This window comes from Haematobia irritans, chromosome 2 (genome assembly GCF_050003625.1).
Source record: "Haematobia irritans isolate KBUSLIRL chromosome 2, ASM5000362v1, whole genome shotgun sequence".
In the NCBI taxonomy this organism is placed as follows: Eukaryota; Metazoa; Arthropoda; class Insecta; order Diptera; family Muscidae; genus Haematobia; species Haematobia irritans.
In genome coordinates, this window is record NC_134398.1 from 177223515 (window position 1) to 177240233 (window position 16719).

Consider the following 16719-nt stretch of genomic DNA (forward strand, 5'->3'; position numbering starts at 1 on the left):
ATATAGTTCGATAGCTAATTAAATTTCAGTTAACATACGAGTATGAATTAAATCTTGATTTTTTCCGTGAGCGTGACTTGGCAGAAATTTTATTCACGCACATTCACGAACCGATTTTATTTCTCACGCATGACATATTTATTTTAGTCCCAATCACACACATTCACGAGACTTGCTTTGGATTTTGTTCATGACTCACGTGATTCCCGTGTGAATCATGCGTGTCACGAGCACACCTCTACTTTCTTTAAAGGTCATGTCCTTGCGAATATAATCAAAATTTCCATATAATAGTAATTACTAATCTTGTTCTAGGTTACATCCATGATTATTTGGTAATGAAAGGGTTTGCAGGGGTTTCCTGCATATTTTCATGTGGTGGGTACTTAAGATTCTGCCCAGTCGAACTTTAGGCTTTATATATTTGTTTCATTATTCAATTATTCTATATGAGAATAAATAATTTAGTACAATTGGCACATTACAAGTCATAACAAAAGGAAAAGTAGAACAACAATTTGTATGCATAGATACCGGAAAATGGGTCAATATTAAGGGGTGAGCTTCTTAGCAATAAAAAAATAAAAATAAAAGCAAAATGATAAAACTCAGCAAAAATTAAACAAATAAAAAATTGTTTGTACACCAAAACAAAAAATCCCCTGAAAATGAGGAAAAGACACATACACATACAAAAGTCTGCAAACAATTTCAAAAGCTCTTATATAATAACGAATATTAAATCAAGAAAAAAAAAACAAATAAAAATCCATAAACCAAAATTACTCACATAGAACAAAAAAAAAAAAATAACAACAAAGGACTAGAATTTCATAAAAGAAAAAAGTTATAAAAGTATTTAAACAGCATGTCTCCGTTGTAGGGGGAGGAAGGGACAATTTTCTGAAGCTCCTTTATCGCATGTCGCCTTAGCATTTTCTAAATGGCATAGGGTTATCATCACCATCATTGGAAGTCTGAGTATGGCAAAACATTAAAGCTTACAAGCACGAAGTGCCATTTGGAATTATTTGCCAACGACCTTGAGTCATGAAAATACCAAAAACTTCTTCAAACATCATAGACACCCCACTTTATATTTGTCGAGGAGCGAAAAAAATATATTTACTTGGAATACAAGTTCTGAGACTATGAACCCTGGGAGAGTTATAAATCATGTATATTTGAAATGGGCAATGAATGTTCCTTGGTGTTTTTTTTTTTTTTTTGAAGAAAGGAAGAATATTTAATTTTAGGCCATCAATTGGTTTTGTTTCGTGGCTGGAAGCATTATTAGCGCATAGAGTAGATGTTGTGCTGATATGACCAATTGATGCTGGGATACTTTAATGTCCTCCACAAACATTGGGTAAATATATAGCCCTCATAGAATAAATTAATGACTTCATATTTTGCATGTAGAAACAGGAGGCCCGTTACCAAGATTAAGAGTGAATACAGTAGTTCGCCTGGTCTGATAAACAACGTAATATGGCAACCCGAAATTCCACTAATTTCCGACCATCTGTCCGTAGGTTAGGTTGGGTTAGGTTAGGTATAGTGGCAGCCACAGTGGTGATTCTATGTTAAGCTCAATGACAAGGGACCTCCTTTTTATAGCAGAGTCCGAACTGCGGTCCACATTGCAGTGAAACCACTTAGAGAAGTTTTGAAACACTCAAAAATGTCACCAGCATTACTGAGGTGGGATAATCTACCGCTGAAAGACTGTTTGGTGTTTGGTCGAAACTGGGTTTGAACCCACAGCCCTGTGTATGCAAGGCGGGCATAATTGTCAATATCAAGCGACCTTTCGATTTCATAACCTTTCAACGTCCGATCCTCAACGTCCGGTGAGGAGGAACGAAATGCGACGGTTTTGGAGATTACACCGATCTCATCTTCAGTGAGCTACTGTCCCCCTTCCTGTTGCCGAGAAGAAATTCTTGGACAAGATTAAAGAAGCAACCGCTAGATCTAAGCGCAAAATAAACTGTGAGCTTTGACGAACTTACCCTCTTGATCCTATAAAGGATGATACGGTCAAAATTTGGTCAAGGGAAAACGCGTGTAAATCGGTGAAATCGTTTATTTAAAAAATCAAATTAAATCTCTTTTTCAAGTTCAATTAGTATAAAATTCAGGAAAAATATTCAGTTAGGCTTTCGCTTTTCCAAATCCGAATTGCCGGGCCTCACGCTTGACACCTGCCATCAGATTTTGTACAGCCACCTTGTCCACCTTCATCGCCGCAGAAAGCCAGTTTGCCTTCAACTGCTGCTCGTCCTTAGCAGTTTTTTGGTCTTCTTTAGGTTCCACTTGACAATAGCCCAGTATTTCTCAATTGGGCGGAGCTCTGGCGTGTTGGGAGGGTTCTTGTCCTTGGGAATCACCTGCACATTGTTGGCGGCGTACCACTCCATGGCCTTTTTACTGTAATGGCAAGATGCCAAATCCGGCCAAAACAGTACGGAACAATCGTGTTTCTTCAGGAAAGGCAGCAGACGTTTATTCAAACACTCTTTCACGTAAATTTCTTGGTTGACAGTCCCGGAAGCTATGAAAATGATGCTTTTCAAGCCACAGGTACAGATGGCTTGCCAAACCAGATATTTCTTTGCGAACTTTGACAGTTTTATGTGCTTGAAAATATCTGCTACCTTTCCCCTTCCTTTTGCCTTATAAAACTCCTGAAACTCCTGTCCCGGAATCTGCTTGTAGTCGGCTTTGACGTAGGTTTCGTCGTCCATTACCACGCAGTCAAACTTCGTCAGCATCGTCGTGTACAGCCTCCGGGATCGCGCTTTGGCCGTCGTATTTTGTTTATCATCCCGATTTGGAGTCACTACCTTCTTGTAAGTCGATAGTCCGGCTCGTTTTTTGGCTCGATGCACGGTTGTAGACGATACACCCAGCTTATTTGCGGCATCTCGGAGAGAGAGAGGTTAGGGTTTCGCTTGAAACTACCGGCAACTCTCTTTGTCGTCTCAGCGGCTTCTGGTTTTCGATTTCCCCCCGATTCAGACTTCCTGGCTGTCGACAAACGTTCCCCAAACTCTTTAATTACATTTGTAACGGTTGATTTGGCAACTTTTAGCGATTTTGCCAGCTTTGCGTGCGAGTAGCTCGGATTTTCGCGATGCGCGAGCAAAATTTTGATACGCTGCTCTTCTTGCTTGGACGGCATTTTGACAACTGAAGAGTGAATTCCAAAATCAAAATAGGAGCAACATTCTACACACACACACACACACCTTCAAAATGAGGGGTGTTCAGGTTTTTTAAATGCAAAATTGAAAGAAATACGTCAAGTTTATATTGACCAAATTTTGACCGTATCACCCTTTAGGTTCATAATTATATATAGCCCCCATATAAAAATTTGGCTTGCGGAGCCTCTAAGAGAAGCAAATTTCATCCGATACGGTTGAAATTTAGAACATGGTGTTAGTTTATGGTCTCTAACATCCGATCCGGTTCAAATTTGGAACGTGGTGTTAGTATATGACCGCTAACAACCATAAGAAAAATTGGTCCATATCGGTCTGTAGTTATATGTTAGCCGATCCCCAATCACACAAAAATTGGTCCATATCGGTTCATAATCATGGTTTCCACTCGAGCCAAAAATAATCTACCAAAATTTTATTTCTATAGAAAGTTTTGTCAAAATTTTATTTCTATAGAAAGTTTTGCCAAAATTTTATTTCTATAGAAAATTTTGTCAAAATTTTATTGCTATAGAAAATTTTGTCAAAATTTTATTTCTATAGAAAATTTTGTCAAACTGAATTATATACGTATTTAATCGGTCTTTTTTAATTTAATATATACCACGTATGGACTTACTTACAGTTTAGAAGACGGTGTTGGGAGGTTTTAAGATACCTTGCCATCGGCAAGCGTTACCGCAACCCAAGTAACTCGATTGTGGATGGCAGTGTTTAGAAGAAGTTTCTACGCAATCCATGGTGGAGGGTACATAAGCTTCGGCCTGGCCGAACTTATCGCCGTATATATGTTACTTGTTTGTTATAATAATATCAAAATACTGGACTGAATTACATTTCATTGTTGTATTTATGCATTTGTTGAAAAAAATTCTTATATTGGGGAAAATAATCGGATTCGGCCGATTATTGCTTTTTTGGCCGAACATCGGCTTCGGCCAAAAAAAAACCCGCTTCGGCCGAGCTCTAATTTATACAATATTTTAAAAATCGATCTTTCACAACCTTCAGATATCTCAAATTCACAAATGAAATAAAATTTAAATTAGAAGAATTACGATTTAATACAATACAATTGGCTAATTTTGCTTAAGTTCCCTGGCATTAGAAGAACGCTTTAGCAATATAGTCTAATAATTGGAAGGAGTAGATCGTCCCATAAAGGTAACTGATAAGGATGTTGAAAACCGAAACAGCTGTCTACCCAACCCTTTTATTTTGTTATACCCACCACCATAGAATGGTGACGGGGGTATAATAAGTATATATATTCTTGATCAGGAAGAAATTTGAAGACCATATAAGCATGTCCGTCTGTCTGTTGTAATCACGCTACAGCCTTCAATAATTGCGCTATCGTCCTGAAATTTGGCACAGATTCGTGTTTTGTTTGCAGGCAGGTCAATTTCGAAGATGGGCTATATCGGTCAAAGTTTTGATATAGACCGACCACCCGATTTGGGGTCTTGGGCTTTTAAAACCCGTAGCATTACTACCAAAGACACCACGTGTCTATTTCATTTCCATCTGCTTGTATAAAGATATGCAGTAAACCTGCTTTGGTTTAGTTAGAGTTAATTTTTCAGTGTATTGTCCTAGGAGAATAAATTACTTTAGGACAAGGACCAATTGGTCTGCAACCCTAGAACCTTCTTTTAAGTTTGAAACAAATAAAGCTATCACTGGCAAGTATAAATGGAAAAATAAACCAAATTTATTGACCTCCTCACAAAAAAAAGAACAAAACTAGCTTCTTTGCCATGGAGCCACAAACACTGGAGCCAAGACACAATAATCAAAATGAGTCCGAACATTAGTAATGACCCTGAGCACACTCAAAAACAGACTTGAACACATACACAAACGAAACACACACATTTACATGTAAAATGAAGTGTTCGTTTTTGTTATCCTTGGAAGTAAACGCAAGCAAATGGTTACATCAATGATGTAGGTGTTGCCTACGAGGAGGAGGAGGAGGTTATAGTAGCTGAGGTAGTGTAGACACAATCGTCAGCATTTGAATTTTAAGGACGAGCAAAGACAAATGTGTTGCTTAGTATGGTGTTGAGTTGTAAGTGAACCTTGGCCATTTTGCAATTGGAGTAGGTGTCTGGTGTTGGTGTTATAAAAATTTGCTTTGTTTTCTTTTGGCCTTCCCACAAATTCTTGGCAAAGGGTGAGAGAATTTCATTGTTTTTCAGGGTCTTTCAATGTTAATCGAAAGTTTTTTTCTTTATTTCTTTTAGCAAAAATTTCCAAAATATTTAGAACTTTGTTTTTCCTCGATGGCAGTCAGTCGCATAGCATATATTAAAGTAAAAGACAATGGGATTCGAAGAATGACATCAACATAGAATAAAAAGAAATTCCTCATTAACAAAAAAAAAAAAATTAATTAGCATAGACATGGAAACAACAACAACAAGAAAATATCGCCTCAGCGAAAAGATAACAAAAGTCAGAAAATGAAAACCGCATTACCATTCACCTTCTTGCCATTAGGCAAACCGATTTCCTCTTCCCCTAATTGGGTATTTAATTTTAAATATACCACTCGTACTCTCTCTTGCTCTCTATTGCTACCTTACTTTACATTAGTTAACAAATAATTGTTTTTTGATGTTCCAGAGAAAAACTAGCAAAAAACAAGTATATAGGGCCGTAAGTTCGGCCAGGCCGAAGCTTATGTACCCTCCACCATGGATTGCGTAGAAACTGAAATAAAAAAGAAATAAAATTTGACAAAATTTTCTATAGGAATAACATTTTGCCAAATATTTTCTATAGAAATAAAATTTGACAACATTCTCTATAGAATTAAAATTTTGACAAAATTTTCTATAGAAATAAAATTTTGACAAAATTTTCTATAGAAATAAAATTTTGACAAAAATTTTCTACAGAAATAAAATTTGACAAAATTTTCTATAGGAATAAAATTTTGCCAAAAATTTTCTATAGAAATAAAATTTGACAAAATTTTCTATAGGAATAAAATTTTGACAAAATTTTCTATAGAAATAAAATTTTGACAAAATTTTCTATAGAATTAAAATTTTGACAAAAATTTTCTATAGAAATAAAATTTTACCAAAAATTTTCTATAGAAATAAAATTTTGACAAAATTTTCTATAGGAATAAAATTTTGACAAAATTTCTATAGAAATAAAATTTTGACAAAATTTTCTATAGAAATAAAATTTTGACAAAATTTTCAATAGAATTAAAATTTTGACAACATTTTTTATAGAAATAAAATTTTGCCAAAAATTTTATATAGAAATAAAATTTTGCCAAAAATTTTATATAGAAATAAAATTTGATAAAATTTTCTATAGAAATAAAATTTTGACAAAATTTTCTATAGAAATAAAATTTTGACAAAATTTCTATAGAAATAAAATGTTGACAAAATTTTCTATAGAAATAAAATTTTGACAAAAATTTTCTACAGAAATAAAATTTGACAAAATTTTCTATAGGAATAAAATTTTGCCAAAAATTTTCTATAGAAATAAAATTTGACAAAATTTTCTATAGGAATAAAATTTTGACAAAATTTTCTATAGAAATAAAATTTTGACAAAATTTTCTATAGAATTAAAATTTTGACAAAAATTTTCTATAGAAATAATATTTTACCAAAAATTTTCTATAGAAATAAAATTTTGACAAAATTTTCTATAGGAATAAAATTTTGACAAAATTTCTATAGAAATAAAATTTTGACAAAATTTTCTATAGAAATAAAATTTTGACAAAATTTTCAATAGAAATAAAATTTTGACAAAATTTTCAATAGAATTAAAATTTTGACAACATTTTTTATAGAAATAAAATTTTGCCAAAAATTTTATATAGAAATAAAATTTTGCCAAAAATTTTATATAGAAATAAAATTTGATAAAATTTTCTATAGAAATAAAATTTTGACAAAATTTTCTAAAGAAATAAAATTTGACAAAATTTTCTATAGAAATAAAATTTTGACAAAATTTTCTATAGAAATAAAATCTTGACAAAATTTTCTATAGAAATAAAATTTTGACAAAATATTCTATAGAAATAAAATTTTGACAAAATTTTCTATAGAAATAAAATTTTGAAAAAATTTTCTATAGAAATAAAATTTTGATAAAATTTTCTATAGAAATAAAATTTTGACAAAATTTTATTTCTATAAAATTAAATTTTGACAACATTCTCTATAGAAATAAAATTTTGACCAAATTTTCTATAGAAATAAAATTTTGACAAAATTTTCTACAGAAATAAAATTTTGACAAAATTTTCAATAGAATTAAATTTTGACAACATTCTCTATAGAATTAAAATTTTGACTACATTTTCTATAGAAATAAAATTTTGCCAAAAAATTTATATAGAAATACAATTTTGACAAATTTTTCTATAGGAATAAAATTTTGACAAAATTTTCTATAGAAGTAACATTTTGGTAGATTATTTTTGACTCGAGTGGCAACAATGATTATGAACCGATATGGACCAATTTTTGTGTGATTGGGGATCGGCTATATATACCGCGATATGGATCAATTTTGGCATGGTTGTTAGAGACCATATACTAACACCACGTACCAAATTTCAACCGGATCGGATGAATTTTGCTCCTGCAAGAGGCTCCGGAGGTCAAATCTGGGGATCGGTTTATATGGGGGCTATATATAATTATGGACCGATATGGACCAATGTTTGCATGGTTGTTAAAGACCATATACTAACAGCACGTACCAAATTTCAACCGGATCGGTTGAATTTTGCTCCTCTAAGAGGCTCCGGAGGTCAAATCTGGGGATCGGTTTATATGGGGGCTATACGTAAAAGTGGACCGATATGGCCCATTTGCAATAACATCCGACCTACATCAATAACAACTACTTGTGCCAAGTTTGAAGTCGATAGCTTGTTTCGTTGGGAAGTTAGCGTGATTTTCACAGACGGACGGACATGCTTAGATCGACTCAAAATTTCACCACGACCCAGAATATATATATATATATATATATATATATATATATATATATATATATATATATATATATATATATATATATATATATATATATATATATATATATATATATATATATATATATATATATATATATATATATATATATATATATATATATATATATATATATATATATATATATATATATATATATATATATATATATATATATATATATATATATATATATATATATATATATATATATATATATATATATATATATATTTTATGGGGTTTTAGAGCAATATTTCGATGTGTTACAAACGGAATGACAAAGTTAATATACCACCATCCTATGGTGGAAGGTATAAAAATGAGTGCAAGAATATTAAAAATTAAGCTCCTGAGATTTTCTTCGTTAACAAATAACAAATTCATTGAAATGTAAACAAATGACAAACATGAAAAGTATTCGAAATATTTAGAAAATGAACCATCAATAATTTCTCATTTTGATATCTTAAATGCAGCCATTAATTGCAATTTAAATTAGAAGAATTATGAAAGAAATAAAGTAGAGTGGAAACGACACTACTTAAACCAAATATTGCTAATATATCCTAATAATACAATTTACTATTTAGTTTCACTTACAATGTATATATTGTAGAATTAATTAAATATGAGCCGATCTGACTTAAATTGTTTCCTGAAAGACTATGAAAATTGATCTGTGAAGACAGTTTATTCAGGACGTTAACTTAATATTTCTATAGTAGAAAAATACTGAACCTATTCATGTGTGCATAGCCTATATGAAATTTTCGAGTGAATCTCTTTTAAAGAAACTTACATCTGAGGCATATGAAAATCGTATGTGTACCCAAGACCCTAAACGAATTGATATAGAGAAGCTGCGTCAAGGACGAGTTTGTAAAAATGCTCTTTTATAAAAACATGGATAGTGCATTTATGTGTGCATCTTTTTTTTTCAAAAACCTGCACAAATCCCCAATTTACACATGAAAAAAATTAAATTAGATGAATTATGAAAGAGCTAAAGTAGAGTGGAACTGACGGCACTGAAGCCGTCGTAGGTATAACATATTAAATATATCTTAATAATACAATTAACTATTTAGTTTCACATATATCACATATATATTGATGAACCGATCTGACTAAATCTGTATCCTGAAAGACTATGAGAATTGATCTGTGAAAGCAGTGTATTATGGACGCTTACTTGATATTTTTATAGTCCAAAAATTCTGAACCTATTCATGTGTGCATAGTCTATACGAAATTTTCGAGTGGATCTCTTTTAAAGGAACTGAAATCTGATGCACATGAAAATCGTATGTTTGGGTACACCCTAAACGAATTGATATAGGAAAGTAGCGTCAAGGGCGAGTTAGTAAAGATGTTCTTTTATAAAAACATGGATAGTGCATTCATGTGCGCATTTTTTTTTCAATTAGAAGAATTACGAAAGAGCTAAAGTAGAGTGGAACCGACAGCACTGAATCCAAGTATTGCTAGGTATAATAAAATACATACATCTTAATAATACAATTAACTATTTAGTTTCACATATATCACATATTTATGAACCGATCTGATTAAATCTGTTTCCTGAAAAACTATGAGAATTGATCTGTGAAGCCAGTGTATGCCGGACGCTTACTTAATATTTTTATAGTCCAATAATTATGAACCTATTCATGTGTGCATAGTCTATATGAAATTTTCCAGTCGATCTCTTTTAAAAGAACTGAAATCTGATGCACATGAAAATCGCATGTGTACCCAAGACCCTAATCGAATTGATATAGGGAAACCGCGTCAAGGGCGAATTTGTAAAAATGTTCTTTTATAAAAACATGGATAGTGCTTTCATGTGTGCGTCTTTTATACAATAAATTAAAATCGATCTTTCACAACCTTCAGATATCTCAAATTCACGCATGAAATAAAATTTAAAGTAGAAGAATTGCGATTTAATACAATACAATTTGCTATTTAGTTTTACATATATCATATACATGTTGTAGAATTAATTAAATCTGAACCGATCTGAATAAAACTGTTTCCTGAAAGGCTACGAGAATTGGTCAAGGAAGGCTGCATATTCCGGACGCTAACATAATGTTTCCATAATCAAAAAATACTTAATCTATTCATTTTGTTGTCCAGTAAAATGCAGTCCCGTGCTAATCAGTGGAATTCATGGTCCCAATCAAATTCCGCCTAGCTATCTCTCACACTCAATGAAATATTTTTGTTTATTACATTTAATTCCCATATCATTTATATGTACTTACCAATTTTTGCTATACTAGCCGATAATATCCATACACCAATAATGAATGGAGTTTTTACTCTATCAAATTCCACTTGAGCCAAGGGATATCGATCGTGACCATGACCACCATCATCATCATCATCATGATCGTCATCATAAGGTTTGGGCCCACCTCCTCCATTTTCGGCTGGCTGCGGTTCTGCATTACCAATGTATTTTTGTTGTTTTATGGCATTAGTGTTTTCCGGTGGTATAGAGTGATCCGTTGGTAGTGACTGTTTGAAGATAAGAAACAGAGGGTAGGAAACTCATAGTTAATTATTATTATCGAAATTTTTGTTATATACACGAATTTTTATCGCATAGAGAATTTTTGATTTCACCAAAGGTAATAAATTATCAAGTTCGATTATAAAAATAAATAAGTTTATAGTAGGTTTATAAAGGATAATATATATGGTATTGAGTTATCGAAACAAAAAAGATTTGCCAAAGAAAAAATAAGAAAGAAATGGAATGGAATGGAATTCTTCATACTGAATTTAATACCACAATCTTCTTAGGCTTGTCGAAATCTAATAAAAGTGGTTTTGAAATCTATTTTGCTTAAGAAAAATTACAATTGAAATCTAGTTAACGTGGATTTTGGAAGTGTTTGAATTTGGTAGTTTGGAATGAAGTATAATATACATTTCTGAACTTTACATTAAATTTTTTGACTGACGAATAGTATAACTAAATTGAAAGCAAGATTCCTAATTTCTTAACTCATCAACTTAGAAATGTCATTTATACAGATTGCTGCATTTCTAGTCCACTAGCACCTCTCTTCTTTTAACATTAACTGCAAATATTTCATCTTAAAAAATTTAATACCATTACCTGGAAATGCTCAAAGATTTTCACTTTTTGTTTTACAGTTGGAAGAAAAAAAATCCAATAACAAAAAGCTAAGTTTACAAAACTGACATAAACTTTCCGGTAATCTAGATAAATGTTGTCACCACTTTGGAAAATTAACATTTTGTGAAGGTGTATTTATAAGAAGTTTGCCCCAAATTTGCATAAATTGTTTTTCCTCAGAGCATGATATTCTATACCTGTCTGTGTCTGACGTTTTCTTTGAACTGAAATATCCACAAAAAGGATGATATAAACACTACCATTAACAATTTCCAGTGAAAGATCCTTTAAAAATATTTAAAATGATATGAATTACATACGAGTGTAGATGTACAAGTTTTCAGTTCACCTACACACGCAGAATAAGTTAAATTAAACTTTAAACGTACTTTTCCTACAAAATATTTACAAATTGTTTTTAATATGGGCGAAATACTTAAGCGACATCGCATGCAAAGGAATAAATTGCAAAAAAAATAAAATAAAATTGTTTCCCAACAACGAATGCTACAGTTGGTAGAATTCAACCAAAAATGGTAGATTTTTTACTATTTGGTAGATTGATACAATCTTTACAGTTTTGGTAAATTTTGCAAATCCTCTCCAACTAATTTTCTATAGAAATAAAAAATTAAAATTTTCTATAGAAATAAAAATTTGGCAAAAAATTTTTATAGAAATAAAATTTTGACAGAATTTTCTATAGAAATAAAATTTTGACAAAATTTTCTATAGAAAGACAATTTTGACAAAATTTTCTATAGAAATACAATTTTGACAAAATTTTCTATAGAAATAAAATTTTGACAAAATTTTCTAAAGAAATAAAATTTTGACAAAATTTTCTATAGAAGTAAAATTTTCTATAGTAATAAAATTTTGACAAAATTTTCTATAGAAATAAAATTTCGACAAAAATTTCTATAGAAATAAAATTTTGACAAAATTTTCTATAGACATAAAATTTTGACAAAATTTTCTATAGAAATAAAATTTTGACAAAATTTTCGATAGAAATAGAAGTTTGACAAAATTTTCTATAGAAATAAAATGTTGACAAAATTTTTTATAGAAATAAAATTTTGACAAAATTTTCTATAGAAATAGAAATTTGACAAAATTTTTTATAGAAATAAAATTTTGACAAAATTTTCTATATTTTTGAAAAAATTTTTGAAAAAATTTTCTATAGAAATAAAATTTTAACAAAATTTTCTATAGAAATAAAATTTTGACAAAATTTTCTATAGAAATAAAATTTTGACAAAATTTTCTATAGAAATAAAATTTTGACAAAATTATCTATAGAAATAAAATTTTGAGAAAATTTTCTATAGAAGTAAAATTTTGGCAAAATTTTCAATACAAATAAAATTTTGACAAAATGTTCTATAGAAATAAAATTTTGACAAAATTTTCTATAGAAATAAAATTTTGTAAACATTTTCTATAGAAATAAAATTTTGACAAAATTTTATATAGAAATAAAATTTTGACAAAATGTTCTATAGAAATAAAATTTTGACATAATTTTCTATGGAAATACAATTTTGACAAAATTTTCTATAGAAATAAAATTTTGACAAAATTTTCTATAGAAATAACATTTTGACAAAATTTTCTAAAGAAATACAATTCTGACAAAACTAGAAATAAAATTTTGACAAAATTTTCTATAGAAATAAAATTTTGACAAAATTTTCTATAGTAATAAAATTTTGACAAAATTTTCTATAGAAATAAAATTTTGACAAAATTTTCTATAGAAATAAAATCTTGACAAAATTTTCTATAGAAATAAAATTTTGACAAAATATTCTATAGGAATAAAATTTTGACAAAATTTTCTATAGACATAAAATTTTGACAAAATTTTCGATAGAAATAGAAGTTTGACAAAATTTTCTATAGAAATAAAATGTTGACAAAATTTTTTATAGACATAAAATTTTGACAAAATTTTCTATAGAAATAGAAATTTGACAAAATTTTTTATAGAAATAAAATTTTGACAAAATTTTCTATAGAATAAAAAAAGAAATAAAATTTTGACAAAATTTGGACAAAATTTTCTATAGAAATAAAATTTTGACAAAATTTTCTATAGAAATAAAAGTTTGACAAAACTTTTTATAGAAATAAAATTTTGACAAAATTTTCTAAAGAAATAAAATTTTGACCAAATTTTCTATAGAAATAACATTTTGACAAAATTTTCTATAGAAATAAAATTTTGACAAAATTTTCTATAGAAATAAATTTTTAAAAAAATTTTCTAAAGAAATAAAATTTTGACAAAATTTTCTATAGAAGTAGAATTTTGTACAGAAGTAAAATTTTGACAAAACTTTCTATAGAAATAAAATGTTGACAAAATCTTCTATAGAAATAAAATTTTGACAAAATTTTTTATAGAAATAAAATTTTGACAAAATTTTCTATGGAAATAAAATTTTGACAAAATTTTCTATAGAAATAAAATTTTGACAAAATTTTCTATAGAAATAAAATTTTGACAAAATTTTCTATAGAAATAAAATTTTGAAAAAATTTTCTACAGTAATAAAATATTGACAAAATTTTCTACAGAAATCAAATTTTTACAAAAATTTTTATGGAAATAAAATTTTGACAAAATTTTCTATAGAAGTAAAATTTTCTACAGAAGTAAAATTTTGACATAATTTTCTATAGAAATAAAATTTTGACAAAATTTTCTATAGAAATAAATTTTTGAAAAAATTTTCTATAGAAATAAAATTTTGACAAAATTTTCTATAGAAATAAAATTTTGACAAAATTTTCTATAGAAATAAACTTTTGACAAAATTTTCTATAGAAAAAAAATTAACAAAACTTTGTATAGAAATAAAATGTTGACAAAATTGTCTAAAGAAATAAAATTTTGACAAAATTTTCTATAGAAATAGAATTTTGAAAAAATTTTCTTTAGAAATAAAATTGTGGCAAAATTTTCTATAGAAATAAAATTTTGACAAAATTTTCTATAGAAGTAGAATTTTGTACAGAAGTAAAATTTTGATAATATGTCTACAGAAATAAAATATTGACAAAATTTTTTATAGAAATAAAAATTTGACAAAATTTTCTATAGAAATAAAATTTTAACAAAATTTTCTATAGAAATAAAATTTTGACAAAATTTTCTATAGAAATAAAATTTTGACAAAATTTTCTATAGAAATAAAATTTTGAGAAAATTTTCTACAAAAATAAAATATTGACAAAATTTTCTATAGAAATCAAATTTTTACAAAAATTTTTATAGAAATAAAATTTTGACAAAATTTTCTATAAAATTAAAATTTTGACAAAATATTCTATAGAAATAAAATTTTGACAAAATTTTCTATAGAAATAAAATTTTGACAAAATTTTCTATAGAAATAAAATCTTGACAAAAATTTTTATGGAAATAAAATTTTGACAAAATTTTTTATTTATAGATCGACTCAGAGTTTCACCACGATCCAGAATATATATACTTTATGGGGTCTTAGAGCAATATTTCGATGTGTTACAAACGGAATGACAAAGTTAATGTACCCCCATCCTATGGTGGAGGGTATAAAAATACGATCATATTTTTTTGTACAGAAACAAAGCTTATGTTAAATGACTTGGAGGGTCATTTCTAAAACCCTTAAAAAATGATAATAAACAAGTATATACAGCAGTAAGTTCGGCCGGGCCGAATCTTAAATACCCACCACCATGAACCAAATATTAGGGTTTCCTTTGAAATTTCAGGAGGGCTTGAGGACACTTCCCGAAGATAAATTTAAAGATTTCACCTATGAGAACTATCAGATTCTGGATTTATAAGAACCATTTGTGTTAGAGTTTTAGAGGAATCATTAACATCTCTTGTAAGTGTTCAAGAATATTATAAAATAACGTCTTGATTTGAAATCTTAAATCTGTAGATTTTCACCCGAGAAGTAAAATCTGGAAATTTTACATTGAGTTTCAAGCAATTTTCATGATCAGTGCGTCTTCTATACCCTCAAGAAGTGAAGTGGGTCTATATGGAGGCATTACCAAATGGACCGATAAAAACTTAATCCGTTACACGTTTTTGTGAGCCTAAAATACCAGTATATTTACAATTTCAGGCAAATCGGATAAAAACTACGGTTTCTATAAGCCCAAGATCCCAAATCGGGAGGTCGGTTTATATGGGGACCATACCAAAACATGGACCGATACTCACCATTTGTGGCACACCTCTTTATAGTCCTAAAATACCTCTAGATTTTCAATTTCAGGCAAATTGGATAAAAACTACGGTTTCTATAAGCCCAAGAAGGAAAATCGGGAGATCGGTCTATATGGGGGCTATACCAAAACATGGACCGATACTCACCATTTTTGGCACACCTCTTTACGGTTCTAAAGTACCTCTCGATTTCCAATTTCAGGTAAATTTGATAAAAAAAACTCCGGTTTCTATAAGCCCAAGAAGTAAAATCGGGAGATCGGTCTATATGGGGGCTATACCAAAATATGGACCGATACTCACAATTTTTGGCACACGTATTTGGGGTCCTACAATACCTCTAGATTTCCAATTTCAGGTAAATTGAATAAAAACTGCGGTTTCTATAAGCCTATGAAGTAAAATCGGGAGATCGGTCTATATGGGGGCTATACCAAAACATGGACCGATACTCACCATTTTTGGCACACCTCTTTATGGTCATAAAATACCTCTAGATTTCAAATTTCAGGCAAATTGTATAAAAACTACGATTTCTATAAGCCCAAGACCCCAAATCGGGAGGTCGGTTTATATGGGGACTATATCAAAACCTGGACCGATATAGCCCATCTTCGAACTTGACCTGCTTGCAGACAAAAGACGAGTTTGTGCAAAATTTCAGCACGATTGCTTCATTATTGAAGACTGTAGCGTGATTACAACAGACAGACAGACGGACATCGTTATATCGTCTTAGAATTTCTCCCTGATCAAGAATATATATACTTTATATAGTCGGAAATCGATATTTCGATGTGTTACAAACGGAATAACAAACTTATTATACCCCCGTCACTATTCTATGGTGGTGGGTATAAAAATTAAGAAAAATTAAATATATATTGCTAACATTTTAATTTTCGATTAAATTTTTAATGAAACAATTTTTGTTTAATTTAACTAATTTGTTTTCAATTACTAATTCAAGTATTCAAATTTAGTACAGATGGGGAATAACCCATATTGCATAATAATATCCGAACACATGCTACCCACATTTACAAAATTCCGCTTGCA

The 16719-nt window shown here is 29.3% G+C and overlaps 1 protein-coding gene across 20 annotated transcripts in view; it reads right to left on the minus strand.

Annotated features, from left to right (window-relative positions):
* Nhe2 (Na[+]/H[+] hydrogen exchanger 2) overlaps nucleotides 1-16719 on the minus strand; it is a 169501-nt gene that overhangs the window by 123600 nt on the left and 29182 nt on the right. For all 20 annotated transcript variants that reach the window (XM_075296924.1, XM_075296913.1, XM_075296920.1 and 17 more), the window contains exon 2: nucleotides 10537-10792. In XM_075296924.1, the coding sequence (XP_075153039.1) occupies nucleotides 10537-10792 (256 nt within the window). The remainder of the gene's footprint in view (nucleotides 1-10536; nucleotides 10793-16719) is intronic.